This window comes from Anolis sagrei, chromosome 5, assembly GCF_037176765.1.
Source record: "Anolis sagrei isolate rAnoSag1 chromosome 5, rAnoSag1.mat, whole genome shotgun sequence".
NCBI lineage: Eukaryota > Metazoa > Chordata > Lepidosauria > Squamata > Dactyloidae > Anolis > Anolis sagrei.
This window is the reverse complement of record NC_090025.1, coordinates 62,599,011-62,620,880: the sequence shown is the minus strand read 5'-3', so window position 1 is coordinate 62,620,880 and position 21,870 is coordinate 62,599,011. Positions and strand designations below refer to the sequence as shown.

Genomic DNA, 21,870 nt, shown 5'->3' with positions numbered 1-21,870 from the left:
AGCAAAAATTGTGGGATTTTCTACCTTTATATTCTGGGTTATATGGCTGTGTGGAAGGGCCCTTAGTTCCCTGAATATTCCAGCATGAGAGACAGTCAGGAACTGAAGTCCAAAGTTGATGGAGAACTTTGGGAAGATTAGGAATTGCATTCATTTCCAAGGTTGAGTCTTCCTGATGTTTTGGACTTCAACTCCCAGAAGCCCCTGTCACTCCTGTCAGTAGCTAGGAATCCTGGGAATTGAAGTCCAAAGAGGAGGGAGGAAACAGAGGGCAGAGACTTTAGTAAGGAACCGCGCGCGTGAGTGCTCCGACTCCGCCCCCTTGTTGTTAGTGCGCATGCGCGCCATCCGCCCGCAGTCATGAGACTCAGAAGGGAGTGCGAGCGGGGCGGTGGCGGGAATGGGGCTCTTCAGCCAGCTCTTCCTTTTCCCAAGGAGACCCCTTCTGTGGTTGGCCCTGCTCCCGCTGGTGGCTGCTGCTCAGCTGCCTCTGGTGATCAACACCTGGGCGTTTGGGAAGGCGACAGAGACAGGTGCTGCCTCACTTTTGTTTCTAGGTTGTCCTTCTCCTGGAAGACTCTCAGCCTGCATCTGCACTGAAGGATTACTGCAGTTGGACACCACTTTCATCCTCATGGCTCAGTGCTGTGAAACCACTGGAGGAGTAGTTTTGCAGAGGCTTTATGTAGCCTTTGCTGGGGCCCCCAAACTACAGATCCCAGGATCCCATAGCATTGAGCCATGGCAGTTAAAATGATGTTAAACTTCATTCATTCTACAGTGTAACTGCATCTTCAGAGTGTTGAAGCGTGCATCTATACAGTGGAATTAATGCAGTTTGACACCACTTTGACTCAACGCTATGGAAGCTATGGAGCCTCTGGTGGCGAAGTGGGTTAAACCACTGAGCTGCTAAGCTTGTTGACCGAAAGGTCGCAGGTTTGAATCCGGGGAGCGGCGTGAGCTTCCACTGTCAGCCCCAGCTTCTGCCAACCTAACACTTCGAAAACATGCAAATGTGAGTAGATCAAAAGGTACCACTCAGGGGGGAAGATAATGACCTTGGAGGTGTCTAAGGACAATGCCGGATCTTCGGCTTAGAAATGGAGAGCACCACCTTGCAGAGTTGGACACGACTGGACTTAATGTCAGGGGAAACCTTTACCTTTTTATCTACCTATTTTTCTACTCACAATTGCTATTTTTGATCTGCTAGGTTGGCAGGAGCTGGGCTGATGGCCAGGAGCTCACCCTACCTGGTCTTCGAACTGCCAACCTTTACCTATGGAAGCATTGGCGAGGCAAGCACTCTTTGCCAAAGAGCCACAACTACCAGGATACCATAGCAGTCAAACTGGTGTCAAACAGCATTAATCTCACAGTGTAGATGTGCCCCAAAATAAGACATAGGCCCCTTCCACACAGCTGAATAAAATCCCACATTATCTTATTTGAACTGGGATATAGAATCATAGAGTTGGAAGAGACCTCATGGGCCATCCAGTCCAACCCCCTGCCAAGAAGCAGGAAAATTGCATTCAGTGTTCTAGTTCAGGGCTTTCCAAACTGTGTGTCACAACAACTTTAGTTAATATTTCAGCTACAGTGAGTAGGTGCGTCACACAAACATAAGGAGAAGTGACAAGAAATATTGCCAATGTATGTCATTCTCTTAAGCATATATTTCTAAAAACCCAAATGAAAGGTTTTGTTGGGAAATCTGAACTGTTAGGCTCAAAAATAACCCTCAGTTGGGGTGATTCCACCGTAAATATAGCAAGAGTACCAGAAGTAAACTTCACAACCAGAAGAAACTTATGTGTGGTGAGCAGGGATAGGCTTCTATTCCTTAGGATGGCTTAGGATTGCAGAGTCAGAACTTTAGGTTCAAAAATATATATTGAAGTAAAAGAAATACATTCTTGGGGGGGGGGGGGGGGGAGGTCTTGAACCTAGCTTGCTTACTAAGGGCCCTTCCACACAGCCCTATATCCCAGAATGTCAAGGCAGAAAATTCTACATTATCAGCTTTGAACAGTATTTCTGAGTCCGCAATCAGATAATGTGGGATTTTTTGCCTTGATATTCTGGGATATAGGGCTGTGTGGAAAGGCCCCAAGTTTCATCTTCTAAATGAGGTCAAATTAAAAAAAAAAGGTCCATGTAGCTACATTTGGCCTAGAGAGGGGCAAAATTCACCCTTACTGGAAGGAAGAAAAGACAGAATTTCATTAAAAATGGTGGCGAGACCGCATGGTCAACCCAGGGCAGTTTTCAACTTAAAGAAGAAGTTACCTCACAGAATTCCCTTACTGTGACATCAAAGGGGAAGGAGACAATGGCTAGCGGAAATGGCTAGTGGAAAGGAAAGACAAAGCCCTTTGGGGCAAATATGCATAGGAATGTAGGGGAAGGAACCCCTCAATTTAGCCCTGTCACTAGCCTAGCTACTCATTGAGGATTGGAAACTTGATGACACAAGAGATTTGTGCAGTCCAGGGTTGAAACCCACAAGTTTTAATGAGATATGTTGTATCCCCATACATTTCATTATTACAATTTGTGTATGTGTCTGCCTCTCTTATACACATGGCTGCTTTAAAACATAGTTAGCTAGTAAAACTGAAATACCATGTTGCCAAATGATGCAGGGGCTAGATGGCCATCTGTCAGGGGTGATTTGAATGCAATATTCCTGCTTCTTGGCAGGGGGTTGGACTGGATGGCCCATGAGGTCTCTTCCAACTCTTTGATTCTATGATTCTATGTCTAAAAAATGTGTTGCCACCATGAAATGTTTGGAAAACTTTGATCTTGTCCAGCACCATACAACTATTAAAATTCTAGAATATATATTTAGATTAAGTAGTAAGTTAATGCTTTGAATAATGAGGATTTGGTACCATACTGATATCATACAACCAAGCTGAAGGGCTACTGGGACTCTCTTTACTCTGAAGTACCCAAGCTGTATAGGGCTGATAGGTACTCAAGTACAACAACGTCTAGCAGGACACAAGATTTGCAGTCCTTCTGTATAGAAAGATTTACACTACCAACACTTCTCCCTTCCTTTCTTTTACTTTAGGGCCTCCTGCTGTGCCTTTAACACCAGCTTGTCACAATTAGATACCCAGTGAAGCTTCTCCTTGGCGGAAAACGCTTTCCTAGCGGGGTTAGATTGTCAAGCTCCTGCTGTTAAAAAGAGCAGGAGTAATAACGTATGTTGGCAACCCCCTACACAGCTTGCTTTTAAGTTGTAAACATGGGGCCCTCATTGGAGACTTGAGCCTGAAAAAAAATGAGAACACCTATGCTAAGGCCTATTCCAATTCTATAGTGTATTTAAGCTGATGTAGATGATGTCATATTCTATAGTAGAAACACAAGAAGCAGGGAATATGAATCTTTCTTCAATTGCCTGATAATTGTAGTAAGACTAGGTTTAAGAGTGTTGAAAATGGTTTTTACCTTCCCTAGCCATTGTGTTTTTAACATCCAGTCCTATGGCTACATATTGGAACAAACCCCATTGAGTCCCATGAGATGTCTTTTTGAATAGACATAGGAGTAGATTGGTCTTTCAGCTATATGAACAAAAATATATTTACATTTTTGCACTGGATCATGTGTTCTTGGCAGAGAGAGAGAGAGGTCTTCTTTCTAAGCTATTTGCCCATGGAGGGGTTGGCATTGTGACTGACGTTTCCATGGAATTTTTTTGGGCATCCTCAGGTTTCAGGTTGGCAGCTGCATGCCTTCATTGATGGAGTCCATCCATCTTTTCTTTGGTCGTCCACATGGTTGTCGTCCTGCAATCTCCAAATGTAGTTCTGTTTGTAGTACTGATGTTGGTTCTCTTCTCATGACACGATTGTACCATCGTAGTCTTGCTTCCCGCATTTTCTTGCATTTATTCCTAGTCTTTGATGGATGTCATCATTTGGCACATGATCAAGAAGTGTCAAGCCAAGTGTCCATCTCCACATTTCCATTTCCATTGTGTTAAGGGCTTGTTCTTGTTCCTTTATTGCTGGCCAATACTCTGCCTTGTAGAGGGCTACTGGGTGAACAACTGTAATGTAGATCTTAACCTTGAGTTGTTGAGGCCATTTTAGTCACACAGAATGCCAGTAGCTTGCCGCCATTTCAACCAGGCTGCATTTATTTGTGACTGTACATCTGGCACTGTGTCGCCATCTATGGACACCAGTGACCCTAGGTATTTAAATTGGGTGGCCTTCTTGAGTGCTTGTCCATTAATTTGATTTGATTTTTTTTTCCAATTTGGAGGCCACATTACATATACTTTGTTTTTGGTATGTTCATTTGAAGTCTACTTTGACTGAGTCTATCCCTCCATGTCTGCATCTGTTGATGGAGGGCTGCATAGTCGCAAATCTGCTGTAGCAGTCCCCATACAGAGTATGAATAGTAATGAGTGCTGATCCCTGATGCACACCAACAATGATGTTGAAGGGCGGTGAAATCCCTGCAGACCATACTTGTTGTATTGTATAGTAGCTTTATCCATGTTACATAGTCTTCTGGTTTTCCATGTGACCATAGTGCTCGCCAGATCAGGTCACAAACACACACACACACATATTGAAGAGGACTATATATGTTCAACTCACAGTCAAACATTTTAGTAAATTTGATAAAAGTTTTTGTTGATTTCAGCTTGGAACACCTTACAAGGAGGAGGTTCAGAATTGGATGCAGTAGAAAAAGGCTGTGGCCAGTGTGAGATTGACCAATGTGATGGAAGTGTGGGGTATGGAGGAAGTCCAGATGAACATGGAGAAACAACATTGGATGCCATGATTATGGATGGGTAAGATAACCCCACAAGAAGGAAGTATATTTGTTCTCCCTCATCCAGCAGTTAACTTTACGCATGTCTTCTCTATTATGTATACAGAACCTTTCCTGTACAAATTTGAGCAGACATATTCACTAAAAGGCATGATGGCTGCAAGTTTCTGGCATGGGTGTCCCTGGGAGTTAGGGGGAAAAAAACATTCTGAAATGTCAAATATTAATATACCCCAAACACCCTATTCTAAATGCATTACTTTTAAAGCTCTGGAATGCTGCAAGGTGTCTTTATAATCATTAGAGAGAAAACATGCTTTAGAGTGTTTTAAAATTGATACTACATCCTGGCTTACAATATTTTTGAAAAGTTGAATAGAACACAAGCTCAGTATATTTTCCTTGCTTTGGTATATGTATAGTTATGATAAGTGTTTTAAAGAAGCCAAAGTGAATTTCCTTTTGCACCTTCCACCTTTGATCAGTGACATCTCCCATCCTCCCATTCAGGATAGCCAAGGTTGGAGAAGGTTGTTATAGATCAGTGATTCCCAATTTCTGGTTTTCCAGATATTTTGAACTTCAACTTCCAGCAACCTCAACCACTTTGGTCAATAGAGATTTTGGGAGCTGTTGTCCAATACCCCTGAAGAACCAGAGTTTTGGAATCATTTAAATTGATTATAATGGGTGATATTTTTCAGACACTTGTATGTCTACATCTTTCAGACACTGGGAAGAACAGATGGGCTTTCTGGCAGTGAAGCTTTTGTTCAAGACGAAACGAGCTTTTTAGGTCAAAGTTCTGATTTTCATAGTGTGAAACAGTATGCTCTAGGCAGCAGCGTGTGTGCATTTTGGCTTAACTCCAACTTCTTACCATGCTAAACTCTCCAAACTCACAGAAGGTGGTTATAGTGTGTGCCTGTCTTGAAGTCATTTTCAAATTTCCTTGTAAAATTTATGATGATGTTTATTTTATACTCTGCTTTTTCTCTTCACAAAGGAGAGTTCTTTGATTGGTCGGTTAATTGGTTGATTATGCATAGTTTGGTACAAGCTTTAAATATCCTTCACCACAAGTTTATTTGCTTACCTTTTGTTTGTTTATTTATTTTGATTAAGTAACACTATGCAGGTTGGAGCAGTAGCTGATCTCAGGCGCATTAAAAATGCCATTGGTGTGGCACGAAAAGTGATAGAACATACCAGACATACCTTACTGGTTGGGGAGTCAGGTAACCTTTCTCTGTTGTATTATTTAGGAATATTTGCTGTACCTTTCAGCAGTGAGAGGATTTGGTTATTCAGTGGAGCATGCCAATTGCTTTAACTGGACATGCTGCAGCATTTTAGCTGGATTTTGACTACTGTTACTATACTTTAGATTGTTCCAGTAAATTGTTTTCATTATGTTCACTTGGGAGCAAATTTCAATTCAGTGAAATTGACTCCATATGAATGTGGATATGATTTGTAGCATTTAGTTATAAACTTAGCATTATTTAGTAACTATTTCAAAATTTCTTCTGTTAAAGCAGTGGTTCTCAGCCTGTAGGTCACCAGGTGTTTTGGCCTACAACTCCCAGAAATGCCAGCCAGTTTACCAGCTGTTTAGATTTCTGGGAGTTGAAGGCCAAAACATCTGGGGACCCACATTGTGTTAAATAATTTAAAAGTATGTTTGTTACTAGTCTTGTGCATTTATATAGAATCGTTATCCATTTCTATTTGTTTCATTCATATGGTCCCATTTGTCTTTTTGAGCATTGCTTCTGAAAACAAGTACCTTTCTGAATGGGCGTTTTTGTTCTGCATCTAAAAGAACAAATATTTTCATCCTATTGGTGGCAATGGGAGGACTTCCCAGGCTCCCCTTCCCCTAAGTTTTAAGGCTAGAGGGAGGGAGGGAGAGAGTTTTTTTAAAGGAACTGTTGGTGAGGGCCCACAAAAGGGGCAAGGTCTGCTTAGTGTGGCATCAGAAGTTTGACCAAGGATGGTCAAGCTCCTTTGAAGGTGACAATACCATACCTTTCCCTATGGCTGTTTTTCTTAAAAAGTATTACAGATGTGATTTTACTATTTCTGGAAATGCAATGATTTAGAGGGCAGAGCAAGACAGGCCAGGTACAGAGATAGAGATTGAAAGTTTGATAGAGAGATAGTGGTTTTCAAAGGTGAAGAAATTATTTTACTTAAGACCAACAATTACTTTCCTTTCAAAATAATTATTAAAAAATTCAGGAAGCGGAATACCTACAGAGAGAAGTAGAAATAAGGGATGCAGATATAGTACTAGCGGGGGTGGGGGGGGGGGGGGTAAAGAAAGTGGTTTTGGAGGGTTTTCCTTTTGGTTGAATTGCTATTATAGTAATATAATTATAATTAATATCTTTCACAAGGCTTTTTAGGAATAGGAGAGGAAGGGAGGAGAAACAAAATTAGGGTGACCCTGATTTAAGGCTCTGTAAGCCAACCAAGAATTTTAAAATATTTTAAAAGTAAAGTAAAGAGAAGAATAGAAAGAATCTGAGCAGTGAGCAAAGAGATGCCCTTCTCCCCAAAGCTGCACACACCGGCGCCAAGGGGCAACACCTGGCACAACTCACCCCCAGACCTTTTAAATAAAAATAATGAAATAAAAACAAAGTAAATATGCCAGCAGCCAAGCTGAGGAAAAATCAGTGCCTGGCTGGCAGCAAGGCAAAGGAGGCACAGCCCAACTGGGCTCAGAGGTAAAACAACGCAGAAGTATTCCCTGGGCAGCCCCATATGGCCCAAAAACCAGGCAACCATATGGTTATCGTTGCTACTTTTCTTTTCTTTTCACTATTATTTTTGTTCCTGGGGGGGTTGAACCGTTTCGTGCCATCCAAATGAAACAAATGGAACAAAAACACAAAATAAACAGATGAAACGGTAACTGTGGCCATGACTACGAGCTCAGAAGGGATCATATTAAAAATCAAAGACTACATTTCTACATATGTTCCCCATAATTTACTATAGTGATTTTTGGTCTAGGTTTTTTATTTCAAAATGATATATTTTCTTTTGATTTGCTCCTAGTCTTTGACAATCTAAACTAGTGATATTCATGCTGGGACAAAAAACTAAATAGGCATTGTGGGCATTTGTATTGAAAACAGAACTAGAAACATTTAAACTAACCTATACAAGCACAAAATGTTTACAGTGTCTTGGAAACTTATTGTTGCATTGCAATATAAGAATGTTTTAAAATTTTCATATTGTGGTTTCATGTTGAAGATCTGTATAAACAGATGTTATGACTGGTCAACCATACTAAATGGAAAACACACGTATATAAAGGTACTATTTTCCTTTTCCTTCTTCCAAAAAGCCTCGATGTTTGCGGAAAGTATGGGCTTTCCAGCTGAAGACTTGACTACACATAACTCTCTTTCAATATATTTAAAGTGGCTTAACCGAAGTTGCCAGCCCAACTTCTGGAAGGTAAAATCAAGTTTTTGTTGTTATATGTAAATAATTAATACATTCATATACGGGCAGACTTTGAGCTGCAGACATCCAATTTACATATGGCTCTTATTTACAAATGGAGTATTAGATTACAGGATGCTACCCCTTGGAAAGGAAATTAATTTGTCTAAGAGTTGTCAATCCAGTAATGCTTGAAAACACCATATCGTACTATAGCATTCCACTTTTAAAGGAATGAGGTGAGAAAAAGGTTAATATTTGTACACAATAATTTGAAAAACTTCCGTATTGCAGTTTAGTGGTAGCTTATAACACTTGAGAAACATCAACAGCAATTCTGTTACATTCTGTTTAAGGGAAAGAAAGCAAAATTCAATTTGGAATGCTAATCCCTGGATCACTTTCAGAAAATACTGAGAAGTCATAAGATAGAACAAAAGGACTAGATCGGAAGAAAAACAATTGCCTCAACCAGGGCTCCTCTGTTACTTGTGGTAGTAAACCTTTGAATCAGATTGGTCCCAAGCCACCTACTGGAAAGCCAGTGAGTATTTACTAGGAGTCTGAAACCAGGGGTTGAATCCACACAGGCATAGAAATTCACTGAGAAACCTTAGATATGCCACATTCTCTCAGGCAAAAGCAACCTCCCCACTCACTTGAATAAATCTAAAGAAGAAAACCCTGATCTGTTCACTTAAGGGTCACCATAAGTCAGAAACTACTTGAAGGTACACATCACGAGCAAGAAGTACTGGTGTTGATAATAGTTATGGACCAGCTTATCTGTCCAAATGGTTCTCCCTCTATGAACCATCACGGAAGTTAAGATCTTCTGGAGAGGTCCTGTTCTCAGTTCCACCTCCTTCACAAGTGCAGTTGGTGGGAATGAGACGGGGCCTTCTCAGTGGTGGCTCCTTGGCTGTGGAACTCTCTCCCCACTAAGATTAAATCAGCACCCTCCCTCCTCGCCTTTAGAAAGAAAATAAATACATGGTTGTGGGATCAAGTCTTTGGTCAGTAAAGTAATGTAATGCAAGAAATAAATAGGGAATATGTGCAATTGACAATTTGGAATGGCTTCAGTTTACGACTTTGGATCATGTGATTTTAATGGTTATGCTAGGATGTTTTAATGCTATGTCCTAATATTTAAATTTTGGTTATGTTTTGTGTTTAATGGTCTTAATGATTTAATTTATAATTTATTGTTTAATATTATGATTTGGTTTTCACATGTATGTTTGACATTGATTTTTGCCATTAATATGTTGTAAACCGCTTTGAGTCTCCCCAGAGGTAAGAAAAGCAGTATATAAATACAGTAAACAAACAAATAAATAACAAGATTCAGAGCTGTAGTTTAAGCCTAGTACAGAGTACCAGTGTGTGAGAACTGAAGTAGAGGAATTTCTGCTCTAACTTTAACTCTGTTTTTTATTCATTAATCTAAGTTGGGACCTGAGTATGTGTCATCCTCGTAAAAGTTTATCTTTCAGGTCCACACAGACCCAAAATATCACAGTTTGCACTGAATCTGGCGCTTTTGAAGTGAGCTTTGACTATGGACTTAAAGGGTTTTTTAATATGTAATTTTAAATTGTATAATGAGAAGCACCCCATTCCATGGTTGGATAAGAACTAAACTGTGATCTGTGCAAAATGCTTACCTTCTGGTATTTATATGGATGTTGCTATTTTGGCTACATTCTGTTAGAAAACCCACGCTGCAGTGCTTTGTAGAAAAAAAGTATTTAAAAGAACCCAAACTTTTGAGAACTAGAAGCTTTAAATAATTGAAGACCAAGTTTGTAATTAAAACACTCTCATAGTTACCTTAACCTGAGCTGCCATTGAAAGGAAAGAAAAATGGATGCTGCAATTTGCATGGTTTTCGTAAACTTTAGTCGGGGTGTGTGTCATCACAATCAGTAGGGATGCTAGCAAGCCTTAAGGAAAAAAAACTGATCTTAAATTACAACTGTAGGTAGGAAGAAGTATGATCATGCTGAGGGGTGTTTTTGTACATACAATGTTTTGGTATTTATTTCTCTTCTGGCTACTCATCTTAGGACTCATTTGCAAGTCACATAACAATGTGAGATCTGAGGGGTAGGTTGTAACTGGAGTGTTTGAGTATTGAGTTATTTTAAATTGAGATAGATGCTTTTGTCTGTTTTTTGTTTAAAGTGTGTGAACTACGATAATTTGCCTTTGCTGAAACTTCTTTGTCTTTTGACGTATACAAGGCGCTTACATTATTCTTTTAGTATGATAATTTAGTTCTATTTTTAATACCGCTGGGGGGAAAATGCAGGTTTCTTTGAAGCGGCTTTAGTTATTGTTAAAGATTTTAATGTGAATGAAACTTTGATTGCAGAATGTTACACCAGATGCTTCAAAATCATGTGGCCCATACAAACAGACTGGAAAGTTCAGTAAGGAGGAACAAAATGTCCTGGAGAGAAGCATACACGTTCAGAATCATGATACTATTGGTATACCTTCTTGGCAACTCTTCCTGCTGTCATACTTCTGCTTGTAATACATGCTATGGTTCACAAAATGAATGTCCATTTTAAGTAAGAAACAGCACATTTTAAAATAATGGCTAGTTAGTTGTTTTGTGTTTTTATTTTTGTTTCTATGTATGTGTTTTGTTTTTTGTCCTAGGGTACTGATTTAGTGATTCAGGAAAATGTGTACTGGCTTAGAATTCATAATATTTTTTAGTTCTAGTATCAGAACTCTGTTCATTCTCACCTCCCAATAGTATATTTGCTACCTCCATTATGCTGTATTTTATATCTTAAAGCAGATAATGGGGACACATTTCTGTTCAAACCTTGTTGTGGATCTGAATTGCAAAGCACCATGTAGATTCCAAGCAGGGACAATTTTGCTATTTTTGCTTTATTACTTGCTAAAAGTATCATGGATGCCTCAGTGTATTCCTCCTAAGAACAGATGATCCAAAAAGTCCATATATCTGGCAAATTATTCCTAATATCCTAGTTTCAACTTCAAATTTTCGATAGTTAACTAAAGAGGCAATGGGGAGGGGCCAGAGAGGAAATTTGTGCTTGGATTCAGTTTCTACCATCTGCATAGCAATTAAATATGGAATTTACAGAAGCACCTAAGTGACTTGGGAGCATAAGTCTCATTGCCAGACACTTAAGAAGACACTCCGCCTGTGATGATTAAACTTGTAATCATTAAGTCATTAGCATTTTTAAAATGTCAAATGCTAAAAGATCTTGCTAATCTAAAGGTGTGCCTTTATAATGCTTGCGCTCTGGAAGTTTGCCCAAGCCAGTGCAGCGTCAGTTATCATAAGTCATAACTGTTTTGTCAGCAAAGAAACAGAACCACAGCGCGACAACATGGCAAAATAAGGCATTTGCCTGGTTTAAACAAATTGCCCATTGAACACACATGAAAACTGATCCTCAATAATTGCTTAACCTAGTGTTAGGTAAAGATATCAATTTTATGCATATAATATAAAGGTAAAGGTTTCCCCTTACATTAAATGTAGTCATGTCCAACTCTGGGGATTGGTGCTCATCTCCATTTCTAAGCCAAAGAGCCAGCATTGTCCGTAGACACCTCCAAGGTCATGTAGCCAGCATGACTTCATGGAGCGCTGTTACCTTCCTGCCAAAGCAGGAAGGTAACGGTGATTTGATCTCCTCACATTTGCATGTTTTCAAACTGCTAGGTTGGCTAACAACAGGAGCTCACCCCGCTCCCTGGATTCAAACTGCTGACCTTTTGGTCAGCAAGGTCAGCAGCTCAGTGATTTAACCCGCTGCACCACTGAGGGCTCCTAGTGTTAGCATACTGTTATGTTTATGAAACACCTCTAAGATTCGTTTGGATGTAATATATCAGAATATATCAGAATCAAAATTATAATGTCTTGAGATCCCTTTACTGTAGGGTGTAGTGTAGCTCATGGGGTTACACAGTCTAACGAAGCCCCCACATCTATGACAGTTTTTATGTAGGTACCTATCAGTGTGTGTAGGTTTTCTGTAAATTGTGCACACAGATAGTTACCTACATAAAAACTCCAGCCATCACCCAAGTAAAAAAAAAAGCACAATTAAAGCCTTGGCAGACGTTGCAAAAAGAATGTGTGAATCCCACCTCCCCCAAGACGAACTGAACCACCTAAACTAGGCTCTACAGGCCAATGGATTCTCTACCACAGACATTGGAAGAGCTGCAAAACCGAGAACAAGCCGTGAGAGTAAAGACAAAGATCGACCCAGAGGAAAAGTGTTTTTACCATTCATCAAGGGAACCACTCACCGTAAAGGGAAGCTGATGAGGAAACACAACATACAAACTAGCTACAGACCCACCAAGAAAATCCAACAAATGCTACTTTCAGCAAAGGACAAGAGGGATCCTCTCACCTCTGCAGGAGTCTACCGTATACCATGCAGCTGTGGACAAGTCTACATAGGGACCACCAAACGCAGCAACCAGCCAGGCTTTGAAGCTGCAAGGCCATTAAATGCTAATCAAGGCGGCTAATTGCAACATTCACACTTGCCTCAAGCAGAGAGTTCTTTCTCCCACCCAGGACATTCCACAGATATATAAACCTCACTTGCCTAGTTTTCAACAGACCCTCAACCTCTGAGGATGCCTGCCATAGATGTAGGTGAAACATCAGGAGAGAATGCTTCTGGAACATGGCCATACAGCCTTGAAAACTCACAGCAACCCAGTGATTCTGGCTATGAAAGCCTTCAACAACACATCATTTTAATATCTTTCTTTTTACATGCTCTATTCCCAATATGTTCAAAAAGGTTCCCGAATAGGTCTAAGAATGGAGCTATTCTAAAAATGAGGGATATTTTGTCTCTTTTCCAACTGATCTATGAAAGGAAGGGGATAACTCTCAAGTAAAATAGATGTCTTGTCGGAAGACTCATAAAAAGAAATGGGCTCTGTCCATGTTTACTGTCAACTTGTGCTAACTGAATTTAAAAAGAAGCATTGTAAATACTTCTCCTTTCACTCCTCTTCAAATGTGTAGGCATGATTGTGATTGGGCAGACTGGAAGCATTGCTGCAGGGACATCCACAAATGGAGCAGACCACAAAATGCAAGGGTTTGTATTGTTATGCAAATCTTGGCTCTTTATAAATCATTTATTTTATTTCACTAGCAGTACGCATTGCTGTAATTATTAGCTACTATAGTAATGGGAATATGTATGCATCCTGGAAAAATAGTATTGTAGAACAAAAGTCAGTTACTTTTCTTCTCTTTTCAATTTATTTCTCAGTTTTAGTTTTCATCAACAATTTTAGGTGTATGTAAATAGATCTTGCCATTAGTATGGCTTTAGGCATTTGTATAGTGTTTTATAGCTATATGTGAAATACTTTTACTACTATAAATACGAGGGTGGGTCAAAAAGTAATGCCTCCATCATTCTTTATTTCTTTCACAGCATGATATGATAGAGGTAACCTTACTGTATAGTCTTTTCTTTTTCCAGTTGACTGATTAGAACCGTGAATCTGAAGCTAAAAGAAAGTGTTGTCATTGATTTTCTGGCCAAATAAGGTTGTGCACCTAAGGAAATCCACAATCACTTGAAGAATGTTTATGATTTGGCTTCACCCAACCTACAGCCCTGATTTGGCCCCTTCTGACTGTTACCTGTTTAGACCTCTGAAAGACAACCTACATGGTTTCAGATTCAATGACTTGAATTACGTTTGAATAGCTTTAAAATCATGGGTCATGAAGCAAAATTCTGAATTTTTAAAAATGCTTTTGATGCCTGTGTTAAATGATGGTGCAACTATGTACAAATTGATGGTAACCATGTTGAACGGTTGTTTTGTGTAGAGGACAGTTCAGGCAATGATCTGTAGCAACTTCTGCTGTTATATGTTCATTCATTATGTTCTTATGACATAAGAGGCAAACCTTTTGACCCACCCGCATATTAAGTTTGTCTATTAAAATGTTAACTTTATTGTGGATCCATATTGTTTTCAAAATAATTGAACACGAGAGAACAAAATCTTTAGATATAGTAAGACTTACGCCTTGAATTCATCTTACATGTTAAGTTTGTCTTTTAAAATGTTAACTTTATTGTCAGCTACATTTCATAGATGAAAACTCCAACAGTTTGTTCTGTCTATCTCTTTATCCAATTCAGGGATGGGGAAAGATAATTCTTCCCTCCCATTCTGTGTTTTTTTACCAACAGTTAACAATCATTTGGGGAAAGTGATTGGCAAAATGACAGCTGAATAACATAGTTTCCGCATTGGGGATCCTAATAAAAACCAGAATCTCAAATAATGAAAAGCTATAGAAGCTTAGTACTTCTTCAAAGAATTGTTTAGAGTAGGCTCTTTGGCCTGTTTGGTGAGTCAGTCTGTGGCTGAGAGTTCACATAAGAAACCTTTTTCTACAAAGTAAATGGGTGGAAAGACTATGTGTTCGTTTTATGTTGCATGGAGTTAGGGGAGTGTTCAGCTGTTTGAGTTTGAGAGAAAACCTAAATGTTATCGTGTTACTAAACTGACTTACAGGCACATGGGGAATATTAGAAATGTTCTCACTGATGCACTATGTTATACATTCTCTTCCTATTTTAGACGTGTAGGTGATTCCCCGATAGCTGGAGCTGGGGCATATGCTGATAGTACAGCTGGAGGTGCAGCTGCTACCGGAGATGGGGATGTTATGATGCGCTTCTTGCCCAGGTTTTTATATTTTGCTAACTTTGAATAGATTTTTGTGATTGAGAAAAAACTATCATTTTGAGATGCGCTTGAAAACAGTATGGTCATCATCTCACATGTATAAGTGGTGTATTAAGAGTTAGATCATGATTCTGAAGATCATATGATTTAAATTCCCCCTCAGCTATAGAAACCTAATGGATATGTTACATTCCCTCAGCATTGGAGGAAGGCACAGACAAATCTGCTTTAAACAAACCTTGCTGAGAAAACCCCAGAAACAGCTTGAAGGCACAAAACAATAAAAACAGCAAGAACAATCAATGTCATGAGATACTCAGGACCTTAGAAGTGAGGAAGGTTATTGCAGGTTGTCTGCTACAGCTAATAAATACAAAAAGTTTCCAAATTAAGCCAAAAAAAAGTTTGCCTAATATACGTCAAGGCAATCTGTCAGGGGTGCTTCGAATGCGATTTTCCTGCTTCTTGGCAGGGGGTTGGACTGGACGGCCCACAAGGTCTCTTCCAACTCGATGATTTTATGATTCTAAGTGAAAGCTGGCATTCTGAAATCCAGTGTAAGTGATATTTTTAACAGGAAATGTTCATCCTCATGAATATAGAAATTCATACAAGGAATGTTAAAAAGTTCATTGTGTCAGTTGTTTAGAGGATGTTCCCAGCAGTCCTTCTTTTGTGATCCATTGCTTCCTTCTTTAGCTCCTTGTATCAAGAGTTGCTAAATTCTGGAGCAGGCATTTGGCACAGCAGCAAAGAGTGTGGGTGAGGAGTGTGGAAAGTACTCTAGTTCGTGTCGGCTGTCATAGTTCATGTAAAGCAGTGGTCCCCAACTTTTGGATCTCCAGGTGTTTTGGACTTCAACTCCCAGAAATCCCAGCCAGCTTACCAGCTGTTAGGAACTGTGGAAGCTGAAGTCCAAAACACCTGGAGGCCCAAAGGTTGGGAACCACTGATGTAAAGCAAGTAACATTAAAGGAGAAGAATGATCACTGGGTTTTGGTGAAAAATCACACTATTGGCACATATGAGATGAGGTGCCTTATTTTTACCTGCCAATCAAAGTTTCATCTTATTTTGCCCAACTCCTGTAGCCTGATGAAGAAAAAAGAGGAAACAATATCAAACATAATTTAAAATATATTTATAATAATTTTTAGAAACAACATAACATCCTGTTCCAAAAGGGAACCCAGAAAAATCCTGTGTTAGATTACCACTTATCTAAAAGCCAGCAGTGACACAGTGGGTTAAACCCTTGTGCCGGCAGGACTGAAGATCGACAGGTAGCAGGTTCCAATCCGGGGAGAGCATGGATGCTCCCCATGCGGGGACATGAGAGAAACCTCCCACAAGGATGGTAAAACATCAAAACATCCAGGTGCCCCCTGGGCAACGCCCTTGCAGACAGCCAATTCTCTCACACCAGAAACAACTTACAGTTTTTCAAGTAGCGTCTGACACAGAAAAAAAAAAACACTTATCTCAGACACCAAACAAAGGCCTCTGAAGAAGACACCAATGTCTGGCAAATTTCCCTTCATCATTGCAGAGAGGGGGGATTAAAATGTTCATAAAATGGACATAATATTACTTCTTTAAGCACTGTGAGATACTTTCTGCTAGCCTGTTTGTTTCTTTTCCTTAACTCAGCTATCAAGCAGTGGAGTATATGCGAACAGGAATGGATCCAACAATGGCATGCCAAAAAGTTATATCTAGGATTCGGAAGTATCAGCCCTCCTTCTTTGGTGCTGTTATCTGTGCCAACATGACTGGAAGTTATGGTATGTCTTCTTAGCATTTCAGGCAAGCCTTATAGCAGAATAAGTTTGGCTGTGTTTACATTTATCTGTTTACCTCAGTCACATAGATATGGGTATGATTCAGATGAAAATGTTTAAAAGAAATAAACTCATTATTTTTGGGAGACTTGAGAACAGCTTCAAAGTGATCAAAGAGCCGTCATGCTGGGGATCTCATTAGCGAACCCTTGGATCACCAAGACATATCACTTTGCTAATCGATTTGCCTTATTGGGCTAGGCTGTTTATTGCAGTTCGTTTTATCTTTGGATCCCCACAGTTCTGTGTTTGAAAGACTAGAAAAGCAGAGCCTCATTACATTCACCAGTGTTAAGATGTAAACTGAAACAAAGTGTACTAAACTTTGAATTATATTTTATAAGTATGAAGTCCTCAGTGCTGGTTGGTAATAGTTCCCTCTTCAAAAGTTTTTTTTAAAGACTCCTTAATGAAATCTCAATGCTGGGTTAATTAATGCTATAAATGAACAATTATGCAATTGTAACATCATTCATTGTGGAGTCCTCCGATGTTAAAAGCACAAGGAGACAAATTAATGTGACTCTCATAGTTTTCCCTCTTATCTCTTCTTCTCCTATAACAGGTGCTGCCTGTAATAAACTTCCAGGATTCACACAATTTCATTTTATGGTTTCTAATCCCACTTTGAAGCAACCCTCGGAGCAAATCATAGACTGCATTTAACATTTCACCTCTCTTAGCAACATGACTTACACTTAGCATAGTAGGAAAGAAGGAGAGACTCAAAATGCAACTCTGTACACTTCAAGTGAGTTTAGTAGGATTTATCCTAAGAAAACAAATATAATATCACTGCCTAAATTAAATTTTGAGAGGAAGCAAATTTATACCATAATCCCTATTTTAATTAAATTCTTATTTCCTGCATGGCCAGTACTTATGTACCACACAATTTTAGGTTGCCAGTGCTTTTGTAAAGTTAAAATAGATAGGCAAAAGTTTCATGAAAGCAGGCTTCTGCCCTTGCAGCAGGAATTTCTCTCCATATTTAGACTTATGCCCCATATCTAAGAAATCTCATTATGTATGTATATGCAAATACAGGTATTTCAAAATTTCAAAAAACTTGGAAGTCCAAAATCCCATGCAATTTGAATAAGGAATCTTCATCCTGTATTCTTCATCTTGGTCTCTGTGAAATCGCACATATGGGTTTCCTGTGCCTGCACAGTCAGTTTCGGAACTTGCTAGAAGCTCTTATTAGATACATTTTGGCAGAGGCTCTGCTCACTCTCCCCTTGATGGTATATAGCCAGTGGGAGGGGACACAGTCTCCGTTCCTTTTTTCCGCTGCAACTGCAGCAGCTAGGAACTTCTATTTATCTTGTAGACAGGCTTCTGACCGTTTTTTCTTTGTCAATTTGATCTGATCAGCTTTCTAAATTTTGGACTTGACTTTGGACTTCCCTCACTACTCTTCGCGCTGCGATTCGGAGTTGACTCTCTAGTAATTTCCCAGCTGACTTGGACTACTTGACCTCCCATATCTCTCAAGGGATATTCATCCTGTATTTCTACCTGTGGTTGCCAAATCTGTAACCTTCCACAGCATTTTGAGGTACACACAAGGGGGAGAGATGAGAGTCCCTTTTAATGGCATATGGAAACTGTTAGTAATTTGATTTGCTGAATTAGGCAACACTAAAGTTGATAAATCATTTCTCAAGTTCTGCTAAACCTGCCTGACATTAACAGAATTTGTCAAGACTTGGCTGCTTGAACGTAAGTCTACAAAATCATCTTCCTCCTTGGATGGATCAGTTGAATTCCACAGTGAACGATCTACTATAGCTGATTTCCTGCAGGGATGGGGAATATCCCTGGAAAAGTCCCGAAAAAGGAGGCATATTGAATCTCACAGGAAGAGTTAAAAATGCAAATTAAGACCATTTTTGGACAGTTTTCAGAACTCATTTTAACATTTGACATGTGGCTGCTAATTTCCTCCTTCCTTTTTCTTTTTCAGTTGAACTGGTCCTTTCTTACATAATTTCTGGCCTGATGTCAGAGAAGCCATTTATGAAATACATTAATAGTGAATTTACATGAATTCTAGAAGTTTTACATCAATATGAAATGGTGGATTCTGTTTTCCCCCATAAAATTCTTGATTTTTTTTTAAAAAAACCAAGAAATTCAATGTTTTATTCTAGCATTTCTTAAAATAATGCATTTTAATCTGTGATTGTGGTATAGGTGAGCCAGTCCGGCACCTCTTACACACAAACATGGGCATTTACTAGCTACCATTTGCATTCCTGCCACACCATTTTACAGTGTTGCAGTTTTGTGTGTGTGTGTTTTCCTGTCAGGAATGACTTGAGAGACTGCAAGTCGCTTCTGGTGTGAGAGAATTCACTGTCTGAAAGGACATTGCCCAGGGGATGCCCAAGTGGTTTTTAAAAATATATATTTTACCATCCTTGTGGGAGGCTTCTCTTATGTCCCCCCATGGAGAGCTGGAGCTGACATAGGGAGCTCAACCCACTCTCCTCGGTACTTGAATTGGTGACCTGTCAGTCAACAGTCCTGCCATCACAAGGGTTTAACACATTACACCGTCAGAGTGCTACAGTTAGGATAATAACTCAGAGCTATTGCAGGCTCTTTACATCTGAGTTATAGCCATGGAGATGGTCATGGTTTCCAAACCCAGAACTGAAGCCACCAAAGAGATAGCAACTGATTTTTCTCAAACTAATTTGTCCTGTAATTCTAGTAAAATTAAATGCAGTAGTCTCAGCAATATAGGGGTGAGGACATATGGCAACCAAGATTCTTTCTCAGGCTGTTGCTTGTTTTCTTCCCTTGTTCCCCATAGCTCTTCAAAACACTTTATTATTCCTTCCTTTTGAGTATCCAGACCTTTGGTCCATAACATTAAGCCAACCTTAATGACATGCCAGACCAACAAACAGTGACTAATACATTCATGAATGGCCATTAAACCAGGGTTACTGACAACCCAATAAAATGGAAGGTTGTATGTTAACCCCTAACATCTGAGAGCAAAGAATGAGATAATATTGTGTTTACACAAAGCTCTGAGGAAACGCTCCACTTCTTGAATAGCCATTCAAGGTAATTCAGTATGCTTTGAACATGGCCTTATAAACAAGAGAATTTATGCGGCTCCTTTCCCATGGCTACGGTCTCTCTCACCCACTGAATACTTAGGAAATTCAGAATTATGTTTTCCTTTTTCGTTTTTTTACTGAATTCTTTCCTTGTTCTTTTTGTGAGCTTATGTTTATTCATTTATTTTGGTGAGGTCCATTCATTGCTGGCCTGTCTTGCTTTATATTTATAATATTGCTTATTTTATTTCATGGAGGTCAGGTGAAGCTCTTCATCAACAATACAATATTTGGAACCACTTAAAAGCAGTTTCTTCTGCATGGTGCAGGATGTTAATTTTTTTCAACAATTCTTCAGTTGGTAGATATATTTTTGAACTTTCAACTTGAAAGACCTAGTTGATCTTTAACATTCACTTTAAAGATGAATGAGGAAAACCTGTTAGTTTAAATGAACATCTGAATGATTGACTCGTTGGATTCTACATGTGTCTTTGAAAAAATGAAAAATTACATAATAATAAATATTTTAATATATTTTAAGGTGATTGCATATGTATTTTTTTTTTTGCTGTGTACAAAAGGCTGTTCAGAATCCACTCCAAAATGTCTACTCTTTTATGTTTAATGTATTCCTGCAACATCAGGGGGTTTTCTTTTTATTAATTGTGATGCATATACATCTTGCCAAGATGAAAAACTAGCCTTATTAGACTGAGGTGAGTAAATGTGGGCACTTATGATATTAAGACCATTTTTGCAAATATCATTGTCTACCGTGTCCTTTCTTTGTTTTTTACAAAATGGGGGAAGTTAGAAATTGCCAGTCTTGGAGACTTTGGTTGCTGTTGTGTCCCTCATTATTTACCTTTAATTAAGCCATTTTTAGTTAGAGGGATTAATATTTTGTGTACAGTTTCTTGAGGATCATTCAAGACAGTCTCTTTGCATTTGAACCCCCATTGCCCTGCCCCTTTAAGAATCCCATCAGGGGCGAAACCTCAGGCAAGGCACTTCTGGTTCTTGAAAGAGTCTGCCTTTTGTAACTGGTGAAGAGAGGAAGGCTAGAAGGTCTACAAATAGCACATCAAGTCAGAGCTGTATTCAAGTCCAGTCAGGGTTAAATACTGAGGCCATCTTAGAGACAGTTGAATACCATACAAGAAAGAGACAATAAGAAGAAATAAATATTGAAGAGCCTCAGTTTAGCCAGAACTGTATCTGTCTCAAAGACTTTAGCTCTCCTCTTTGTAGTGAGACTCAGGAGGAGAGAAAGTCTAAAATTCTTGTCAGTTAATAAATTCTTGTTTGATTCAACTATATAGTCTCCAATCTGTTCCCTGCACAGCCAATTCACCTTCCAAGTAGTTAGGATAGTGTGGGGGCAGAACAGTTGCACAGGGAGTCATTTCCAGGAGGCAATCAGGTTTTAAGCAGATTACGATGGCTATGTCTCTGTATGATAAGTGATATTGTATGTGATGTGTTTAATAATGTTTAATGTTTTTTAGGGGAGGGTCAATTTTAATGTTTTATACTGTTTTTACCAATGGCATTGAATTGTTGCCAACACTGTGAACTGCCCTGAGTCCCCTTCGGGGTTGAGAAGGGCAGTATACAAATATTGCAAATAATAAATAAATAATTTTAAGAAATAATTTTTGGTTTTGTAAAAATCCTCCATCTGTGGATCTAAAATGTCAATTTTTGGGTGTAGTTCACCATTTTTAGTCTATAAAAATAGTTTTAGGGAGTTAGGAAAAGCCCACTGAGTCCTAGAAGTTTTTCATTTCTGACATAGACTCTCCATACACCAAAGAAACATCAAGGAAAATAAAAAGCACACTTATAAATGTCAAAATACAAAGCACATATAGAATGTTACCATGCCTGAATGTCCCTGTGATAAT

The 21,870-nt window shown here is 39.1% G+C and overlaps 1 protein-coding gene across 1 annotated transcript; it reads left to right on the top strand.

Annotated features, from left to right (window-relative positions):
- The first annotated feature begins 362 nt into the window (after positions 1–362).
- Positions 363–20,503, top strand: AGA (aspartylglucosaminidase). The gene is made up of 9 exons (XM_060778680.2): positions 363–533; positions 4,684–4,837; positions 5,944–6,056; positions 8,183–8,295; positions 10,664–10,781; positions 13,343–13,418; positions 14,932–15,039; positions 16,690–16,823; positions 17,446–20,503. The coding sequence occupies exons 1-9, from the start codon at positions 401–403 to the stop codon at positions 17,544–17,546; spliced, it is 1,050 nt and encodes a 349-aa protein (XP_060634663.2). The 5' UTR covers positions 363–400; the 3' UTR covers positions 17,547–20,503.
- Positions 20,504–21,870: the final 1,367 nt, after the last annotated feature.